At 40.1% G+C, this 20,828-nt stretch overlaps 1 protein-coding gene across 1 annotated transcript; it reads right to left on the bottom strand.

The window, feature by feature from the left end:
• Window positions 1-6,588: 6,588 nt before the first annotated feature.
• On the bottom strand, window positions 6,589-20,074 carry PIGM (phosphatidylinositol glycan anchor biosynthesis class M). Its single transcript, XM_003937923.4, has 2 exons — window positions 18,683-20,074; window positions 6,589-6,681 (listed from the first exon to the last, which is right to left on the bottom strand). The coding sequence occupies exon 1, from the start codon at window positions 19,953-19,955 to the stop codon at window positions 18,684-18,686; it is 1,272 nt and encodes a 423-aa protein (XP_003937972.1). The 5' UTR covers window positions 19,956-20,074; the 3' UTR covers window positions 6,589-6,681; window position 18,683.
• Window positions 20,075-20,828: the final 754 nt, after the last annotated feature.

The raw sequence follows: 20,828 nt of genomic DNA, 5'->3' as shown, positions 1-20,828 counted from the left end.
CATAAAATTAACCACCACAATACGTAAGTGAAAAATTAACTTTTTAAAGAATTTTAAAAAGTATCAGTTAAAAAGAATTAAGTATGGTCAGCAGTAGAAATATTAGCTAAAGTATATTTTAAGAAAACAAAATGAGCTGCTGCTTTAGTTGTGTTAAAAAGAAATTTTCCAATAAGAAAAAAAAGGACAAAGTACCAACAAGAGAAAGAACAATTACAATAGACAAATCTCATTTATGAAAACAGATAAAAATTTCCTAATTGCCTTTTAAAGGCAAATTAGATTAAGAAGTATACTATTAGGGTTTATTAGGTAGTGTTAGATATTGGTAGAATTCATACTAAAAATACATACATGGCTTAAACTATGTGAAGCATATGAACCCTTAGAAAAATCTCTTATTATAATGTATTAAATTTAGAGAAGTCACAGGATAATATCAATAGATGTTGAAAAGTCATTTGGTCTGATCACATTCAACACATATTATTGATATTAATAAAAAATCAAAACATCAAAAAACTATAAAAACTATACTTCCTTGACACAATTTAAAAAGATGCTTACTTCATACCTAAAAGTCAAACACAAGGGGCATTCCCATTAAAATGAGGTAGCGTATAACGATGTCTGCTATTATGACCATTGTGTTAGTCTAGGTTCTTCAGAGAGAGAGAGAGAGAGCCAGTAGAATATATGAGAGAGGATTTATGACGGAATTGGCTGCTCACATGATCACAGAGGGGAAGTCCCATGACCAGCCACCTGTAAGCTAGAGAGAACCAGGGAAGCCTCAGAAGCAGGGAAGCCAATGGTGCAGTCCCCAGTCTGGGATCAAAGGCCTAAGAGCCCTGAGAGTTAACTGATGCAAGTCCTAGAGTCCAAAAGCCAAAGAACCTGGAGCCTGATGTCCAAGGACAAGAGGAGGAAAAGCCTCCTGCTCCAGAAGAAAGACAGCAGAGACAGAGAATCCCCTGTCTTTCTCCCGTTTGTTCCAACCAGGCCCCCAACCAGTTGGACAATCCCTGACCTCATCGAGGTCAAGTCATCTTCTCCCGACTCACACTGACTCACACATCAATCCACTGACTCACACACCAATCTCCCCTGGAAACAGACACACCCGGAAACAAACCAGCATCTCTCCATCTTGTCAAGTTAAAAATTAAAGTTAAAATTAACCATCATAACCATTATTCAAAATGTGAGAAATTTTTAGCCAACTGTAATAAGGCAAGAAAAAAGAATTAGAAAGTACATATTTTGGAAAAAGAAGACAAAAATTATAATTTTTTGCATGATGATATAATTACTTGAAAACCCCAGAAAATTAGCTACAAAATGGTTAGTACTGATTAGAGAATTCGTGTAATGTGTACAATTGCAAAATAAATATACAGAACTTAATAGAAGTGGTTGCATCCTCAGATGCCTCCAGGGATCAGGCAGACAACAAAAATAAGTAAAGCACACTGTTGGGGAACTTTCCTGATGATAGGAAGCAACTGCTTCCCAGCTGCTTTTGTCAAGGGAGACTGTGAGCCTAGAGCTGCCAGATATTCTGATTTTTAAGGAGAATTTGTAAAAACATATTCTCGTATAAAACTTTCTGATTTTTAGATGCAGATGACTAATTCAAAAATTATCTGAACTAAATATATTCATAGGCCAGATATGGCCCTGGGCCTCCAGTGTGCAACTTTTGATTATAAAGGAAACCAGTGCTTTCCTTTATAACTAATCTGCAAATATAGTGGAGGAAATGTGAAATGGCCTAAAAACTGATTAATCTTTGAATACTGAATCATTTGAAATAAATAAAATTAAATTTCTACTTCTTGCATCCCACCAAATACAGTCTACAGGGCAATGATTTAAAGTAAAAAATGGAACTAAACAAACAGTAGAAAAAAATACATACAGGTGAGTGTTTACATAATTTCAAGTAGGGAAATGTTTTCTTAAAAATAACAACAACCTGCTGAATGAGAGAAAATATTTGCAAACTATTCATGTGACAAAGGACTAATATCTAGAATATACAAGGAACTCAAATAACTCAATACCAAAAAAGAAACAAATAATTATATTAAAAAGTGGGCAAAGAATCTGAATAGATATTTCTCAAAAGGAGACATACAAATACACAGTAAGTATATATTTTAAATGCTCAACATTACTCATCAGGGAAATGCAAATCAAAACCACAATGAGATATCACCTTATCCCAGTTAGAATAGCTATTATTAGGGGAAGAAAAAAAATTAAATGCTGAAAAGGATGTGGAGAAGGGGAAGCATTTTACATTGTTGGTGGGAATGTAAACGAGTACAGCCACTACAGATAAGAGTATGACGGTTTCACAAAAATCTTAAAGTAGACCTACCATACCATCCAGCAATTCCACCACTGGGCATTTATCTAAAGGAAAGGAAATCAGTATATCAAGGGGATATCTGCACTCCCATGTTTAATGCAGCACTGTTCACAATAGCATAGATATGGAATAAACTGTGTCCATCAAGGGGGAAATGGATAAAGAAAATGTATATCTACACAATGAAATACTATTTGGCCATAAAAAAAGGAGGCGATCCTAATATTTCAGCAACATGGATGAAACTAGAGGTCATTATGTTGAGTGAAATAAACCAAGCACAGACAAATATCACATGTTCTCGCTCACATGTGAGAGCTAAAAAACTTGATTGCATAGAGGTAGAGAGTAGAATGATAGATACCAGAGGCTGGGAAGAGTGGGTGTGTGGATGGCGGGTGAAGAGAGGTTGATTAATGAGTATAAACATACACTTAGATGAAAGGAAAGAGCTGTAATGTTCGATAGCAGAGTAGGGTGACTGCAGTTAACAACAATATAGTACATATTTCAAAATAGCTGCAAGAGAAGACTTGAAATGTTCCCAACACAAAGAAATGATAAATGTTTGAGATGGTGAATATACTAAATGCCCTGACTTGATCACTGCACATTCTATGCATGGATCAAAATGGCACTTGTACCCTATAAATACATAAAAATATGTATCAAAAATAATGTCTACAATAACATTTAAAAAATAGCAACAGATAGAGAAATCATAAAAAGAAAAACTGGCCTAAATTACATATTTAACAGTTTCAGATCAAAAAATAAAAGGCCAATGGCAGACCAGAAAAAATATTTAAAACACATAGGCTAAATATCCTTCTAAGAGAGACTGCTCCTACAAATCAATAACAAGCATCTTCAGAGAATATTGAGTACAGGATATAGAAAAGCAAGTCATTAAATTAGAAATGCCAACAGATAACAAGTATAAGACAAAAACGTTCAACCTCACTAGTAATCAAATAAATACAAATTAAGCCAATGATGAGATATCATTTTCCCTATTGATTTGAAAAACATTTTTGAAATTGTTTTCGAGACCCAGTGTTAACAAAGGCATTTATTTTTTATAGAAGTATACATTAATTCAGCCTGTAGAAAAAATTGGCAATATGTGTCAGAACTCTTTAACTCAGCAAGTCTACTTCTCAAAGTTTAGACTAAGGAAATAGGAATATACTGTATACAAGAATTTAGTTGCAAGGATATAAACTTTTTTTTGAAACACTGTCTCATTCTGTCACCCAGGCTGGAGTGCAGTGGCACAATCATAGCTCACTGCAGCCTTATCTCCCAGGCTCGATTGATTCTCTCCTGCCTCAGCCTCCCAAGCAGCTGCGAATACAGGTGCACTCCCAATGTTTGGCTAATTTTTGTTTTTTAATAGAGACAAGCTCTCCATATGTTTCCCAGACTGGTCTCAAACTTCTGAGCTCAAGTAATCCTCTTGCCTTGGCCTCCAAAAGCACTGCGATTACAGGTATGAGCCATCATACCCAGCCAGGATGGCATTATTGATACACTAGCAGAACACAAAAACAGAAACAATGCGAATACTGACAGATAAATAGCTAAATTCGTACATTCATACTGTGAAATTCTTGGCAGTCGTTTAAAGTCTGAAGAAAGTCTTGAAGAATATTTATTATTGTTAAAAGATAGGCACCCAGCTGGGCACAGTGGCTCAAGTCTGTAATCCCAGCACTTTGGGATGCCAAGGCAGGTGGATCACTTGAGGCCAGGAGTTCGAGACCAGCCTGGCAAACATGGTGAAACCCCATCTCTACTAAAATTGCAAAAATTCACCAGGCATGGTGGCGCATGCCTGTGATCTCAGCTGCTCGGGAGGCTGAGGCAGGAGAATCGCTTGAACCCAGGAAGCAGAGGTGCCAGTGAATGGAAATCGGGCCACTGCACTCCAGCCTGGGTGACGAAGTGAGACTGTGAAAGAAGGAAAAAGAGGAAAGAAAGAAGGAAAGGAGAGAGGGAGGGAGGGAGAGAGGGAGGGAGGAAAGGAAGGAAGGAAGGAAGGAAGGAAGGAGGGAAGGAGGGAAGGAGAGGGAAGAGGAGGAGGAGGAGGAAGAAATGAAGGGAGAAAGGAAGGAAGGGAGAAAGAGAAGGAGAGAGAGAGAAAGAAAGGAAGAAAGAATAATAATCATATACATTGCTAATTTTTTTTAAAGTTTATTTTAAATTAAAATGAATAGTATGACTCCAAACTCTGCAGTGTATATACAATGACCTGGAAGAATACAACCTTAGGTATTGACAGTGGTTACCCCTGGATGCTGGAGTTATGATTATTGTTCCAAATTTCCTATTTAAAAATTTGGTTTCTGTTTTACTATAATGAACATACTGTTACGATAACAAGTGAGATTTTTATTTTTACTTAAAAAATAAAGCTGGGCCGGGCGCGGTGGCTCAAGTCTGTAATCCCAGCACTTTGGGAGGCCGAGGAGGGTGGATCATGAGGTCGAGAGATCAAGACCATCCTGGTCAACATGGTGAAACCCCGTCTCTACTAAAAATACAAAAAAATTAGCTGGGCATGGTGGCACGTGCCTGTAATCCCAGCTACTCAGGAGGCTGAGGCAGGAGAATTGCCTGAACCCAGGAGGCGGAGGTTGCGGTGAGCCGAGATCGCGCCATTGCACTCCAGCCTGGGTAACAAGAGCGAAACTCCGTCTCAAAAAAATAAATAAAATAAATAAATAAATAAATAAATAAAGCTGGGATCTTCAGGTGGACTGTTACAGTTACTTAGCTATATTAGAAAGAGCTGGGCATAGTTCTTACAGCTGTTTGGTGTGTGTCTGTGTGTGTGTGTGTGTTTGTGTGTGTATAAATATATATCCCATATATAATCGGCAAGCTTACCTTTCTACTTACGTTTTGCTTGGACTGCTTTTAAACCAAATGCATATGCCAAAAGCTAATAAAGCGACCCACCCCAGACATATGCAAAATACTACAAGAGAGCTTAGGCAGGCTTTAATTTAACACTAGGCAAAATTAAAAATTTTATTGCAATTAATCTACAAAGCTGTATGTAGTTTATTAGAGTTGCCTATAAGTACTTGTTTTATCCATGACCATTTAATCCAGTTGGTGAACCTTATACAATATTTACAGGCTCAAAAAGAGACTTCTTGGCAGACTTGGCCTTCCTTCCATGCCTAGTTAGCAAGGAACAGCTGCCAGTCCCTCAAAAACACAGAAAGAGAAAACTAGAGAGATTTTGCCAATGATTTAAGCAAGAAAAAAATTTAGAGTTGCAAAGTGTGTAACATTTACTAGATTAATATGAGAACAGATTCATAAACCACCTAAGTATCCAAAATAAACTCTCACATGGAGAAATTACAAACATCTACAAGGAAACATAAATTTTAAGAGCCCACATTTTGGCTGGGTGCAGTGGCTCACACTTGTAATTCTAACACTTTGGGAGGCTGAGGCTGAAGCCAGAGAATAGCCTGAGCCCAGGAGTTTGAAACCAGCCTGGGCAACAAAGCGAGACCTCTTCTCTACAAAAAATAAAATACAATAAAATTAGACAGGCATGGAGGCACGCGTCTGTGGTCTCGACCACTTGGGAGGCTGAGGCAGGAGGATCGCTTGAGCCCAGGAGGTCAAGGCTGAAGTGAGCCATAATGGTGTGGTGTCACTGCACTCCAACCTGGGCAACAGAGTGAGACTCTGTCTCAAAAAAAAAAGCCCACACTTTAAAAATAATACAGCATTTCTCCGACCTAACTGACTTCTCCCCAGTTTCCTTTGCCCACTGCTGCCTAGCTAGATTATCTAATATTTGAGTGCCCAGAGCTCAGTCTTAGGCACCCCCAAGCAATCTCATCCAGGCCCTTGTCTTTAAGCAACATTTATAATCCGGTGATTCCCAAATGAATATCTGACTTTCCCTCTGACTTCCTCACTAACACCGCTGACATCTCACACTTGACATGATCGATTCCAAACTGCCTTCCTTCCTAAAATTACTCTTTCCATCAGTCTTCATAGTTCATAAAGAACATTACCAGCCATCTAGTCTTCCAAGCCAAAAGGCTAGCACTCATTTTGGATTTTCCTTTTCTTTTCCCTGACACCAAATCCATCAGCAAGTTCTAACTTACATTCACGAAAATGCATGCTGAATCAACCCACTTCTTACCATCTCTAGTACTGTCACTCTTATTCAAGCCTTCCCAGAATCCATTCTCCACTGAGCAGCCGGAGTGTTTTTCAAAAAATGTAATTCATATCTGCTTAATCTCTTCAGTGGCTTTCAACTGCAATAGGAAAATAAACACACAAAAAAACCTCTGAACTTCTCATCATGATGCAATCAAGCCTCTGAATGCCCGTCTCCTACTCCCTACTCCTTGCAGATAATTCTCTAGCCACAGAGCCTTTTCGATTTCTGGGATGCCAAGTTCATCCTACCTGAAGGCCACTGTACATTTTGTTCCCTTTGCCTGAAAGTCCCCCACTCTATACTCCTACCCAAACCCTATTAATTAGTTTTTAAAATATTATTAACAAATTAAGAACATGCCTTGAGAGCATGCTGCATGCAAGTGGCAATCAGAGACCTGAGCACTAATCTCTCACTCTTTTCAAGATAGGATACCTGCTCTAAAACCAATATGATAGTATCTTCGGTCAACAACCGAGGTGATTCCTGAACTCATGATTTTCCCTTCTCTGGGACCAGTCCCAACAGTTAACTCCTCTCTTTTTAATTTAAAACTGAAATATAGAGATCTGGAGACTTGAGGTCACTGGAGCGGGTCACCTGCTGTCAAAGTCCCCAAACTGTCCAATCTCTTGCCTCCCCAGACTTCCTTGTTTAGTTCTTTCCTTGGGATTTATGGGTAACCCAGTATCCTTTAAGTCCTTTATTAAAGTTGGTTTCTGTAGCTTACAATTGAAAAGGCCTTGAGAATAATCCCTTCTTAATTGTCTGGTTAGCTTCCTAGAACTCAGTTTTACAGAATCATTCTCTTAGCATTGGCTACTCCAGGGCATCTGTGGAATCTAAACCCCTCATGGATGTTGACATATGTAGAACAATTTAATATTCATCTTACCCACCTCATATGCATGTGTGCATGTGTATGCGTGTGCACATGCACACACACACACACACACACACACATTCTTTCTCTCTCCCCACACTGCATTCTTTCCAAGTCCTCTTAACATCCTTTGTACTTTTCTGCAGCATCCACAGGCTGGATTTCTGTTCTGCCGTGATGTTTTCTCACAGTTCATCCTTCTACTGCATGCTAGGCTCCCAATAGCTGTGATAAAATTAGGAACCCTATTTATGTATATAAAGAGGCCTTCTGCATGCAAAATCAATAAATGTGAGCTCTAAAATGAATCCTCTCTCTCCTAGGAGGCACCCACTTCCCTTGCCTTTCCTGGGTTATCTTCTATTTCATTGTCCCTAGCAGCTATGTTCCAATCACCAGGGGAGGGGCTTTACTTTTTGGAGGTCAGAGACCCCTCTGAATGCTGCAGACATTTTTAACAGAAAAAAAAGGCATACAAATACACACACATTTTGCACACAACCAAGGTTTATGGGCTTCTGATTAAAATCACTTTACCAAGAGTAAGACTTCTGTGACCATCTGCCACCCCTACACACACACCACTAATTCCCCCCCTTCACTAGCAGTGACTCACCCATGCCTCTGCTGCCAGACACCAGTAAAATAAACCTGGTTCCTTTCTCCTGGCATTTTTTATGCTGAGAGATAGAAAAATAAAAAACAGAAAGCATCCCCAAGAATTACAGACAGTTACACTTAGGAGTCATTAAAAGCTTCCCCTATTAGAACACTTCCCCAGGACAGAGACGTTATATTTCTTAGATTACTAGTTTATTGCATAGTTATGTTTTAAATGCTTTCCTTTACAGGGAGGCATTCTTGGACCCTGGCTGAGATTAGGAAACAGTCAAGTCTTAGCAGCACACTTACAAGAATTTCTTAGATGGGTTATTTTCTGGGAAGATTATCACAGTGATTAATCTCATCTATTTTTTGTTGTCAGTTTCGGAGGGTGACATTTTTGGCCTTGTTCCCAGTTCTAGAGATATTGTCAAGTTGAAACCTGCAGCTTCTTCTATACTAACTCTACCTTCTGAGTAGAAAAGAGGTTTGAAAATGTTGGCATTTTCTGGGTTGCCTTCCTCAAGCTAAATTAGAGTCTACTGAAGAAAACCTATAACCTTGGTGCGTGGAGAGGGAGGGGAAGTATTTATACCCTCTGATTAGCAAATAATACTTATATCAAAAAATTGTTTTGAGGTTTAAATGAGATGATGTGTGGAAAGCACATAGGCTCACAATAAGTGCTTGATAAAAATTTGTTCCCTCCCCATATCTACTTCACTTATACTGTATGCTAAGGATATAAACACAAAACAGTAAGTCTGATAGAAACAGACAAATCCGACAGGCGCGGTGGCTCACGCTTGTAATCCCAGCACTTTGGGAGGCTGAGGCGGGTGGATCACGAGGCCAAGAGATCGAGACCATCCTAGCCGACATGGTGAAACCCCATCACTACTAAAATACAAAAATTAGATGGGCCTGGTGGCAAGCACCTGTAAATCCCAGCTACTCAGGAGGCTGAGGCAGGAGAATCGCTTGAACCCTGGAAGCTGAGGTTGCAGTGTCCAGCCTGGGTGACAGAGCAAGACTCCATCTAAAAAAAGACACATGCACAAATAATCATAACAGATCAACTCCATTAATAGAGATTATTTACCAGATCTTAAAACTCTGACCCTATCTTTCTTTTTCCCCCTTAACAGCTAACTTTCTCTCTCCAAAAGCCCATCTGGCATTCCTCTTGATAGAAAAAGTGTCCTATGAGTTGGGTCCTGAAAAACGAGTGGCAAAACATCTGAAGACCAGGAGAGAAGTATGCACACTAGGCAGAAACAACAACATGGACAGGCCGGGCGCAGTGGCTCACGCCTGTAATCCAAGCATTTTGGGAGGCCAAGGCGGGTGAATCACCTGAGGTCAGGAGTTCAAGACCAGCCTGGCCAACATCGTTAAACCCCATCTTTACTAAAAACACAAAAAATTAGCTGAGCATGGTGGTGCGTGCCTCTAATCCCAGCCACTCTCAAGGATGAGGCATGAGAATCAGCTTGAGCCTGGGAGCCAGAGGTTGCAGTGAGCCAAGATTATGAGATTGCACTCCAGCCTGGGCAACAGAGTGAGACTGTCTCAAACACACACACACACACACACAGCATGGGCAAAGGCTTAATAGCATGGTAACTTCTGGAAACTTCATTATCCAGTAGGCTAGAGTGAGGCTCAGTAGGGGAAATTAGCTGCAAATGTGGGCAAGAGTTAGTGCAAGATGGAGGATGCTAAGGAATTTGGATTTCTATACGCAGGTCACGTAGTACCCCAGGATGCTTTTTTTCAGAATGGTGGCACGATCAGATCTGCTTTGGAAAGCACACTCTGGCAGCAGTGGGGAGGATAAATGGGAGGTGGAATGAAGGGCGACAGAGATGAAAAGCAAGAAGACCAGTCAGGAGCTATCGATTCCAGATGAGAGATAATGAGGGCCTGAACTGTAGTACTGCCAATGACAATGGCAAGATGCCAGCAGGCTCCAGGGACATTAAAAGGTAGAACTGACAGAATTTAGTGACTGATTAGATGTGGGGAGGGTAGCAAGTGAAGGAGAAGAAGGAATAGGAGGTGATTATAAGATTCTAGCTTAGAAAATTAGGTGGATACTGATGACATTTAGAAATGACAGGCATTGAGAAACAGTTTCTCTTCTTTTTCACAGCCCTCGCCACTCACACTGTGCAAAGGAGCTCACTATCCCCAGCTCTCACTTGACAGATTCCTACACAACTCAATTTAACAAACCTAGGATAGTATGTAGCAAACCCAGCAGCTCGATGATATTGGTTATTCCTGTCTGTCTTTGCTTGGATCTGGAAAAGCCCCAGGAAAATATTATCAATGAGTAAGAGATAATCCCTATCCCTAGGGAGCTCCCAGTCTAGATGGCACAGTCATACACATGGGAAATTATAGTACAATGTGATCTGCACTATATAACAGAGGTACTGTATCACCAAATGTTTCACAAAGGTCATCCTTAACTGAACTTAGCTGGTAAGGAAAGACCAAGGGGAGAAGAAATACAGCCAAAGGAACAGCAGATGCAAAGACTGAAGAGGTGGTATAATTTGGTATGATCAGAGGGTGGGGTGGGATGAGGTACAAGATGAAGCTGGAAATGTAGGCAAGAGTTAGATCATGAAAAGTCTGGTGAGCTAAGCTAAGGATTATCAAAGGTATGATTAATCACTGAGTGATTTTAAGCAGGAAAGTTTCAAAGAAAGCCCCTAGTACTTACCAATGTTAAAGAAAAACAGGTTTAAGATAACAAACATCTCAGTACTTAGTATATATCAGGTTCTGCACTAGTTTTGTCCAATTAATGAATAGGTGTATTTCACCCTAGCCATTGATTTATAGCTGAGTTATAATCCCCTTTCTACCTGTCTCCTCCATCAGGCACTAGGAGTTCCTTAAAGGCAGGACTCTAGTCTTAACCATCCTTATACCCCTAGGCTAGTTAAGTACCTGGCACAAAGTAGGCTCCTAAGTATTTACTAGATGAATGAATCACCTGTTGGACAATGTTTTCCTGAATTCCCTGCCTCCTAGAGTCCAGTGGGTCATCTTCTGTTCACCATAGCTAAATGATAAGGGTAGTAAAGAGAAGTGAGTAGCAAATTTAGCTCCAGAAGATCTGGAGTATGCTCCTGCCTCACATACTAACTCTGACCATGGGCATACTCTGAGCTTTAGGGGTCTCATCTGGGAAAATACATTTTTTTTTAATTCCCACATGTCACAAAATGTGTGAAAGTATTTTGTAGCATTACTAAAATATAAGTTGTTTACATATATATTTCATCTTCCTTACATATTAACATGTGTTCAGAAGTCAGGGAACAAAATAGGTTGGGCTCAAACTTACTGCATTATAGGTCAGTAAAAACACTAATGTTAATTGTATTTTTCAGCTAGCATTCATGTCATTCTGCTGGATAATATGAATTAGATTCTGGTTGCTTCCTGCTCACTCCAATTAGTAATACTGTTATTTAAACATACCAAGCTCATTCCTACCTCAGTACCTCCGCACTGCTTTCACTCAGCAAGGAGTGCTGAGTGGAATGCTCTTCCCTTACCTCCCTGCACCACGATTGCATGAAGGTCATGCCTTCACTTCCCAGGTCTCTGTTCAAGTGCCCTCTCATCACAATACCTTCCTAACCAGTTCATCTAAAGTAGCACCCACTCTGTTCTCCGCACCGCCATCACTCTCTACTTCCTTAGCTTGCCTTATTTTTCTTTACAACACATCATCATCACAATCCTATACGTGCTTATTCTTTGCCTCCCCATGAAAATGTAAGTTCCATAGAGACAGGGTCTTTACCTCCCTCCCTCACTCACTGCATCTATGATGCCTAGAACAATGCCTGGCACACAGAAGATACTCAGGGCATTTTGCTAAGTGGTTTGCTAAGTGAATGACATTTGCTAAATAAGTGAAGTTTTCCACTGCAATCACCTGTCATCATATAGCATTAAAAAGGACTTGGGGGCCAGGTGCGGTGACTCAAGCCTGTAATCCCAGCACTTTGGGAGGCCGAGGCGGGTGGATCACGAGGTCAAGAGATCGAGACCATCCTGGTCAACATGGTGAAACCCCGTCTCTACTAAAACATCCAAAAAAATTAGCTGGGCGTGGTGGCGCGTGCCTGTAATCCCAGCTACTCAGGAGGCTGAGGCGGGAGAATTGCCTGAACCCAGGAGGCGGAGGTTGCGGTGAGCCGAGATCACACCATTGCACTCCAGCCTTCCAGCCTGGGTAAGAGTGAAACTCCATCTCAAAAAAAAAAAAAAAAAAAAAAAAAAAGGACTTGGAAGCAAAAAGAATTAGAAGACCTGGGGTCCGGCCCTGATCCTGCCATTAACAAGCTATTTGGACTTGGAAAGGCACTTGTTTTTGAGTTCAATTTTCTTATCTGTAAAATACAAATAAAAATAACCTCCACCTTGCCCTACTGCCCCTCCATTTCACAAATCACATCATTGTGGAACTTAATGGGTTCTTACATAACATTTTATCAGCGGGGTATGTTTCTGTTTCTACTGTTAACTCTTCAGGAGCACAGACTGTCTTGCTCATCTATTACAGAACCTGACTCAGAGCCTGGATCTATAAATAATTGCCCAAAAAAAATGAAGAGCAAAGGTCATACATTTCCTTTATAAAATGAACTCAGCTTCAAATATTCATGCTCCAAATTATTTTTAAATACTCACTATAAGTGTCATTTCATTTCATCTAGCAGACATAGCAATTAGCAGAGTGCCTGAGCAGCTAGAAATGTTCTCATTTCGTCTGGTTTTTGTTCAGGATAATGAATATAAATGCTTGTTTTGACTAAATGAATGGTTCTCCTAGGCCAGCGCTGAATAAATGCTTGTGCTATTGTGATGCTTCTGACCCAGGCAGGAGACATGTGCTTCCATCTCCAGAACAGCAACCCCTGAATGACCCCTCAATACAATGGAGAAAAGAAGTGCTGTGTAATTTAGGGGCATAAACCAAACCTCCACTGCTTAGAGTCAGCTTAATGTCTAACAGAAAAAAATAAAACTGCCAAGCCTCAACCAGACATCTGAATAATCTGTCCATACATTTTTCACTTATCAGTATTTAACGTCTTTTCAAAGGACCAGATCAAGATGAGAAATAATAAAGTTTATATAAAAGGTAATCAAACATTTATTTGCCTATATCCATTAGATTTGGGGAAAAAAGGTTCAAGTTTACGGTGCCAAAACGCTCTTTCTTTAAAGGCTTGTAAACAGTGGCTTGTTCTATGCCAGCATGCACACTTTCGAGCATATCAACTCATTTAATTCTTACCAACAATTCTATGAGGATTACACTATCATTCCCATTTCACAGATAAAAACTAATGTGTGATCACCTAGATATGATCATCTTGCTCAGGATCATGCACTGGGATTTGAACCTAAGCGATCTGAGTCTATACTCTGATGCCATACTATCAGTGCAGGACAATTTTTAACTGCATGAATGCACACTGCAGAGCAAGAGAAATTTAATGATGATCATTTACCTTTTGGAAATTATGGCCACATACTTTTTGTATGTTGATTTACAAATAGCTTGGCTAAAAAGTGGTTCAGTAAATCAACTTCTTAAAACAGGCTATGAAGGAAAAGTGCCTGATGAAGCCAGCAGTAAACAAAGAAATTACACAACTTGGTAAGACAGGATGTGGATGTGGAGGGAGTTGCTAAAGGTTTGGAATCATTGGAAAGTTCAGTGATGACAGTTACTTGGTACAGCTGACTGTCCCTCAGGCAAACAACTAAAAGATTAGAAGGACAAATTGATTGGCCAGACACTGGTCAGAGCCAGTGCTGATTTCCATTTATTTTGCAGCGATTCATCTGCTGTGTTTGGATACTCTGGAAAAGCCAAAAGATAATGGAAAAAGCATGGGTAAAAATCACTTATTAGCAAGTTATTTAATCTTTGAGACTCTTTGTTCATCTATAAATTTAGAATATGAATATCAACTTTGAAATGTTGCTGTGAAAATTAAATAAAACCATATATGGCAGAATAGGTACCCAAAATTGGTTAATCATGAAAAAGTTAACATCATCAAGATGTAAAATTAGCTGTTGTTGTTGGGGCAGGGCTTGGAGTTGGGGGTTGGATATTAAGATTCTAAACATGTATAATTTTTAATCCGGAAAACCTACCAGATAAAACAAAGATTACAACACCCATGTTTTTAGGGAGACAAAGTGTGACCAACACAGAATTAATTTGTTCAACTTTGATGGAAGGTAAACCCCTTTAGTTCTCACTTTGTTTTTAAGAGTAGGAAAAGATCCAGACTTCTTAATTATGGATTATCCATCTTGTTCTTTGCTTCCTCGGAATCTTTGAGACTCAAGAATATGTGTTCTTTAAGATTAAACACAAAATAACTGAAGAAATTTGGAAACAAACAGAATGTTAAATTATATTTGATAACAAAATTATTGGTTTTGTAAGAAAATATTTTTAGGAGATACATGCTGATACATTCAGTGGTGAAGTTCAATGATGTTTGCAACTTCACTTGGTGAAAAAAATTATATAAAATATATATATTAAAAAATATACATATATAATCATCTTATACATAAAGCAAATATGGCAAATTGTTGTTTAATTTAGATGATAGCTATATGAGTAATGTTTAAAATAGTTAGGTCAGGCTGCATACAGTGGCTTACACTTGTAATCCCAACACTTTGGAAAGCCAATGAGGGAAGATCACTTGAGCGATCTCCCTTTTGCAACATAGCAAGACCTTGTCTCTACAAAAAGTAAAAAGATTAGCCAGGTGTGGTGGCACATACCTGTGGCCCTAGCTACTTGGGAGGGTGAGGCGGGAGGGTCACTTGAGCCTGGGAGTTCAAGGCTGCAGTGAGCCATGATTATACCACTGCATTCCAGCCTGTGTGAAAAAGCAACATCTTGCCTAGAAAAATAAAAAAATAAAACAGTTGCAATTTTTTGTTTTAGAGACAGGGTGTCACTTTGTCATCTAGGCTGGAGTACAGTGGCACAATCACAGCTCACTATAACCTCCTCGAATTCCTGGGCTCAAGTGGTCCTCCCCACCTCAGTCTCCCAAGTAGCACTTTTTTTTTTTGTACAAATGGGGGTCTCACTATGTTGCCCAGGCTGGTCTCAAACTCCTGTCCTCAAGTGATCCTCCTGCCTCAGCCTCCCAAAGCATTGGGATTACAGGCATGAACCACCATGCCCAGCCCCTAAAATAGATTCTAATAAAATATGAGGGGCGGGGGGAACCAAGAGGTTGCATTTAGGGACAATCCCAGGTAGAATTTTGCATCTTTTTCATTTTCCATTCACAGTACAGATGGTTAGGGGAGAGGGTGGTAATGCAGAAAACAACTGATATTAGAGAAGTAACAATAAATTCAGCCACAAGTCAACTAACTGAAAGACAAGTTCAACACAACTTCTGAAACATCCTGTAAGAGTCCAGATGGTGAGAAGTAGTAACTAATATCCATGGTTTCAAGAAAGAATTCTTTTGCCAGGTAGAAACAAACGAGTGGGTGAGAGTATCAGCCGTTCCAATAGGTCTATCAAGAGATTTTATCGGAATATTTAGGAACCACATTCTAAAGATGTTACAAAGGCAATTACAGAAGAAAATGTTATATAGTTCCCTCTGTTCAGAACACACACAATCTTGAGAATAATCCCTCTTCATCTAATAATGAATGCTTATCTGTAAATGAACATATCAATCTTAAGGGGTGAGATAAGAACAAAAAGAATTATGTAGGAAGTAAGCCACAGTCTTATACAATTTGAAGGTGTTTTTAAAGGACTAAAAAGGAAACGAAAGGTTTGTGAGAAGAAGCAAAAAAATTTTTTTAAAGATTTTACATGACCAGAAAACAAATTCAAAAAATTAAAATCTCCCAGGAAACCAAATTAACTCATTTTTTTAGTTAACTTATTAACTAAATGTTTTGCAACATACAAACTGCAAAATATCCTTTGCATCCCTTTAAGAAACACCTGCCTTTCTTTAGTAAAGAATTTCTTGCAGGACAGGATCTAAAGTTTGAAATTCCCTCCAAAGATCCCAGTAGAAATGTTTCTAAGAATGTCCTAAGAGAATGAGCTAAAACACAGAAAATGTTGAAAATCTTATTTAGAATATTAAAAACTGGAAGCAATCTAAATGTCTGACAGTAGAAGAATGATGCATTTATAATGTGAACATACACGTGATGTCCAGCAATTTCAAGTCCAAGTATGAAGAGTAAGCCACAATAAAGAATGTTAAAAAAAATTAGTAAGTAAATATAATTATAAAACAAAGTCAGAAATATGAAAAAAGGGACAATTATATTGGAATGATAAAATTCGATTTCTGTTTCCTGCCTCCTCCCCTGCTGGCTCTATAATTTTTTTTTTTTTTTTTTAATTCTCAGAATAGGAAAAAAAAAGAAAAAGCTAAGAATGCCATGGGTGGAAGGCCTTTAGTAAACAAGTACATATAAAGGGTCCTCAAGACAAGTCCTTATATGAGGTATGAGACTAGATGTTATAAGGTAGGTCATTGTTCTCAGGAACTGACTCTGCTATTTTTACCCCAAACGGAAGCCCATACAAACTACCCTATTCTTTCCCTCTATCTAATGAAAGGTCCCAAAAGGTATCCATCCAAGAAGTGCTGCCAATAATAACACTGTTAATTGTGACCAGCCTATAGACATCTTATTTGCTTTTTTAGGCCTGAATTGACATGAAATAAACTACTGTGGAACTCTTTTTGTCTTTTTGTGGGTGTTTTTTGACTGCAAAAGAAAAGTTTGTTAAATTACTTATCTTTTAAAAAACACAATCACAAAATCATATTCATATACTGCTACTGTAGTGTTAGGGACTCCCAAGCCTAGACAAGCTGTTTAATTTAAATATATATATATATATATATGGATGCTTGTTTGAACAACTCAGAAAGCATTTTTCCCCTAGAAATATTACAGTGATAAGGGAGACCAATCTGCCCAGCCAGGCCTCATTTCCACAGTCTCCCTCTAAATTTCCTGGCTCTTTGGGATGCTTCCTATGCTTTTCAGGAGTTTCCCTCACAGGTCTGCAATTTCTATCCTGGAATTATTTATTTATTTATTTATTTATTTAAGCTAGGAAATGTCTTACTAACAAGTTGCTTTATCACCTAAAATCTACCATTATTCATTTTTACAACATAGATAACACCTGATTGACTTAAATTCTTCAAGAAAAAAATCTTGCTTTAACAATCAAAAACTTAAGAACAAAGGGGTAAGAAGATACTGAAATGTACTAATAGTTTGTGTGTTTAAGGACCTCAAACATGAAAGGCAAGATGATAGTTTTTAAAATGTAATAACTCCAAGTCTAAACATGAATGAATTTAAATTTAATCCTTTCTATATGAAACCAAATGGCAGTCTAATACCACTGGGACTAAGTGTTGAAAAACTAAGTAATAAAACAAATACCTGAAACATGATTACAATTTAAATTCTTTGGATGATTTATCTTCTAATCCCCCACATTTAATATAGACATTAAAAACTCTCTAAAATAATACTAAGCACCTTAGTATTATTTAATACTTTTATACCTAAAAAGTTATCCTATTTTTTTAATTTTTTGGAGACAGGGTCTTGCTCTGGGCTCAAGCGATTCTCCCACCTCAGCCTCCCGTGCAGCTGGGACTACAGGGGCACACCACCACACCTGGCCAATTTTTTTAATTTTTTGTGGAGACCAGGTCTTACTATCTTGCCCCAGATGAGTCTAGAACTCCTGGACTTAAGTGATCCTCCCACCTCAGCCTCCCAAAATGCTGGGATTACAGGCATGGGCCACCATACCCAGCCTAAGAATACTTTTTGGATTTTCACGGCTGTGAGGAAAGCTTTAGAAAGAAAAAATGGGGTTTAAAAGTTAAGACACAGCTTAAGACAGAAGCATAGTAAAACAGGAACAAATACTGGCTTAAACCTAATGTCTCTAACTATATTCCTCTATTTTAAGAATCTTTTAGTATCTGTTTCAACAGCCTTTCCATTTTCTAATATGTAAACTTTATTCCCACCAAGTCCCAAATAAATGAGTCCTAAGATTTCCTAGAACGTGAACCTCAATTATTATTTTTATTTTACTTTTTGAGACAGAGTCTTGCTCTGTCGCCCAGGCTGGAGTGCAGTGGCGTGATCTCAGCTCACTGTAACCTCCACCACCCGGGTTCAAGCCATTTTCTTGTCTCAGCCTCCCGACTAGCTGGGACTACAGGCTACTACACCACCACGCCCAGCTAATTTTTATATTTTTAGAAGAGACTGAGTTTTACCATATTGGTCCGGCTGGTCTTGAACTCTTGACCTCAGGTGATCCACCCGCCTTGGCCTCCCAAAGTGCTGGGATTACAGGCGTGAGGCACTGTGCCCAGCCGGACCTCAATTATTGTGTCCCTTTTATATATAAGGCAAACATTGGTTTTAACTTCTGTTGAAACGGGAACTTTCACTAGAGTTCTTAGAATGTTCAGAAAAAATGAAGTCTGGAACATACACTAGTCGTATTTGATTCTCTCTGTCCGGGGTTCTTCTCTGTAATGGGAAATAATTTGAATCAAGATGGAACAGTTGATAAGAAGGAAGAACAAACCAGCTAACCAAATAAACAGAAAGGTGTTCTTTCCTTGAAACTCAAGAAAATAGGCAGGAGCCAGCCATAAGGCCTGCCCTATAAACCATAACATTAGGAGAACTACAGCTCTCTTCCAAGGCATTCTTATTCGTGGCATCACAAGGGGCAGTAAGCAGAGGTACCAAAGAAAGTACTGGGAGGTGCAGACTTTGTTAAAAGTCACAAAAATGGACGTATGAAGAAAGCAACAAAAGACGAGGTCTCTGTAATAGGCGAAAGACACAGCTGAAAGCAAGATGAACTGCGGCAGGAACGCTGCAATTCCCAGGGGAAAGCTCCACTTGCTCTCTGCCGTCAAATACAGCATGTAGAAGTACGGAGAAAAGTTGTGACGGATATCCCGCCTAGTCAGGTGATAAAAGTAAGTGTGCTCCAAAAATTCCCAGCCGTACTCATAGTAAAAACCAAGGCCCAGGGCAAAAAACGTGAGTCCAGAAACTGCTACAAACAACAGCACAGCCCGATTACACAGCCTCTTCGGGAGCTCGTACAAACGAGCCTGGAAAGAACACCGGGACTGACGGAGACTTTCGTCATTGTCGCGACCTGGAAGCAGGTGAAGGGTTATGGGAAGGATATAAGTCACCGGATATATCTTCATATGCACCGCGAAACCATAGAATACAGCTGCACACGCAACGAGTCTTTTCGTTATTAAGTATAGGACCATCAGGACCAGGCAGGCGACAATCGAGTCTGCATTACCTCGGCTGGATACTGCCATAGGCAGGGGGTTAAGAAGCCAAAAGACACAGTAGCCACAAGCCTGGCGGCACCCCAGTCCCTTCAGCAGCAGCAGGCGGTACAAGAGGAAAGCGGAGAGGAGGTCGCAGCTGACGAAGAGAAACTTTCCAAAGAGCTCGCTGAGGTAGATGTTGGGAGTGAGGAGCCAACCCAGCAGCGGGGTGTAACGGTAAGTGGCTCTCAGGTAAGGCGAACGCCCCTCCGTGACGAAGCGCGCGGCGTCGGTGAACACCTGATAGTCGATATCCGTATACCTCACGTGCAGGGTCCGGTCCTGGAAGACCCCATAGAAAACCAGGGCGACTCTGGCTAGAAATGCCACACCAAACACGCCGGCGGGGTCCACCCTCAGGTTCAGGAACCATTCGCCCCAATGCTTGGTCGAGCCCATGATCTGACTGTGCGACAGCTGCACAGCCGCAGCTCCAAAATGCCTTAGTACCCGTTCCTTGCCGCAGGTGGTCTCCGCATCTCCCACCTGCTTCACTGCCCCCTGAAACAAATGAAAACGATCACTTCCGGCATGAAGCCCCGCCCCCGTGCTGCTACTGGTCGCCAGCCCCGCGCGGGCTTCTCAGTCGTCCCAGCCAAAGACTTGCCTTCCTCTGGAAGGGCGGTCTCTTTTCCCGCTTCTTCTTCCGGCGGAGGCGGGATTTCCTGTCCCTAGGCGGGGAGACATCCGCTTGCCAGCAAATCCGGCACTGGCGTGAGAATTTTATGGAGCTGAGTCCTATCTCTACCTAACATACAAAAAAAATAGCTGGGTATGGTGGTGCACGCCTGTAATCCCAGCTACTCAGGAGGCTGAGGCAGGAAGGAGAAGCACTTGAACCCAGGAGGCGGAGGTTGCAGTGAGCCGAGATCGCACCACTACAGAGAGTAGTTGTGGGAACGAAGAATAGAGTGTAGTCTGTAAAACAAATTGGACAGAAAGGCCCAACTTTAGTTACTATTTCTGGGTGGAAGAGAAACATCACAGGGTCTAAGGAACTTTTTGCATTGGGTTTACGGATTGTATCTTTTCATCTCCTTCAGAAAGGGCTACATGTATTCAAGTGCTCAACCGTTCATTATTACCTCTTGGACTATTACTTACAAACCTTCCTAATTCCACCTTTCACTATCTCCTCCTAGATTTCCATCCTTTTAGAGCCAATGACTAGGGAAAGCACAAACATGGGTGGCTCAACCCTAGTTTCCCTAGCAGGAACCTTGTCCTTGTTCACTGTGCTACATATACTCTCATTAGCCTTCTGTATCCACT

This window comes from Saimiri boliviensis, chromosome 19, assembly GCF_048565385.1.
Source record: "Saimiri boliviensis isolate mSaiBol1 chromosome 19, mSaiBol1.pri, whole genome shotgun sequence".
NCBI classification, from domain to species: domain Eukaryota; kingdom Metazoa; phylum Chordata; class Mammalia; order Primates; family Cebidae; genus Saimiri; species Saimiri boliviensis.
This window is presented reverse-complemented; position numbering and strand designations above follow the sequence as displayed.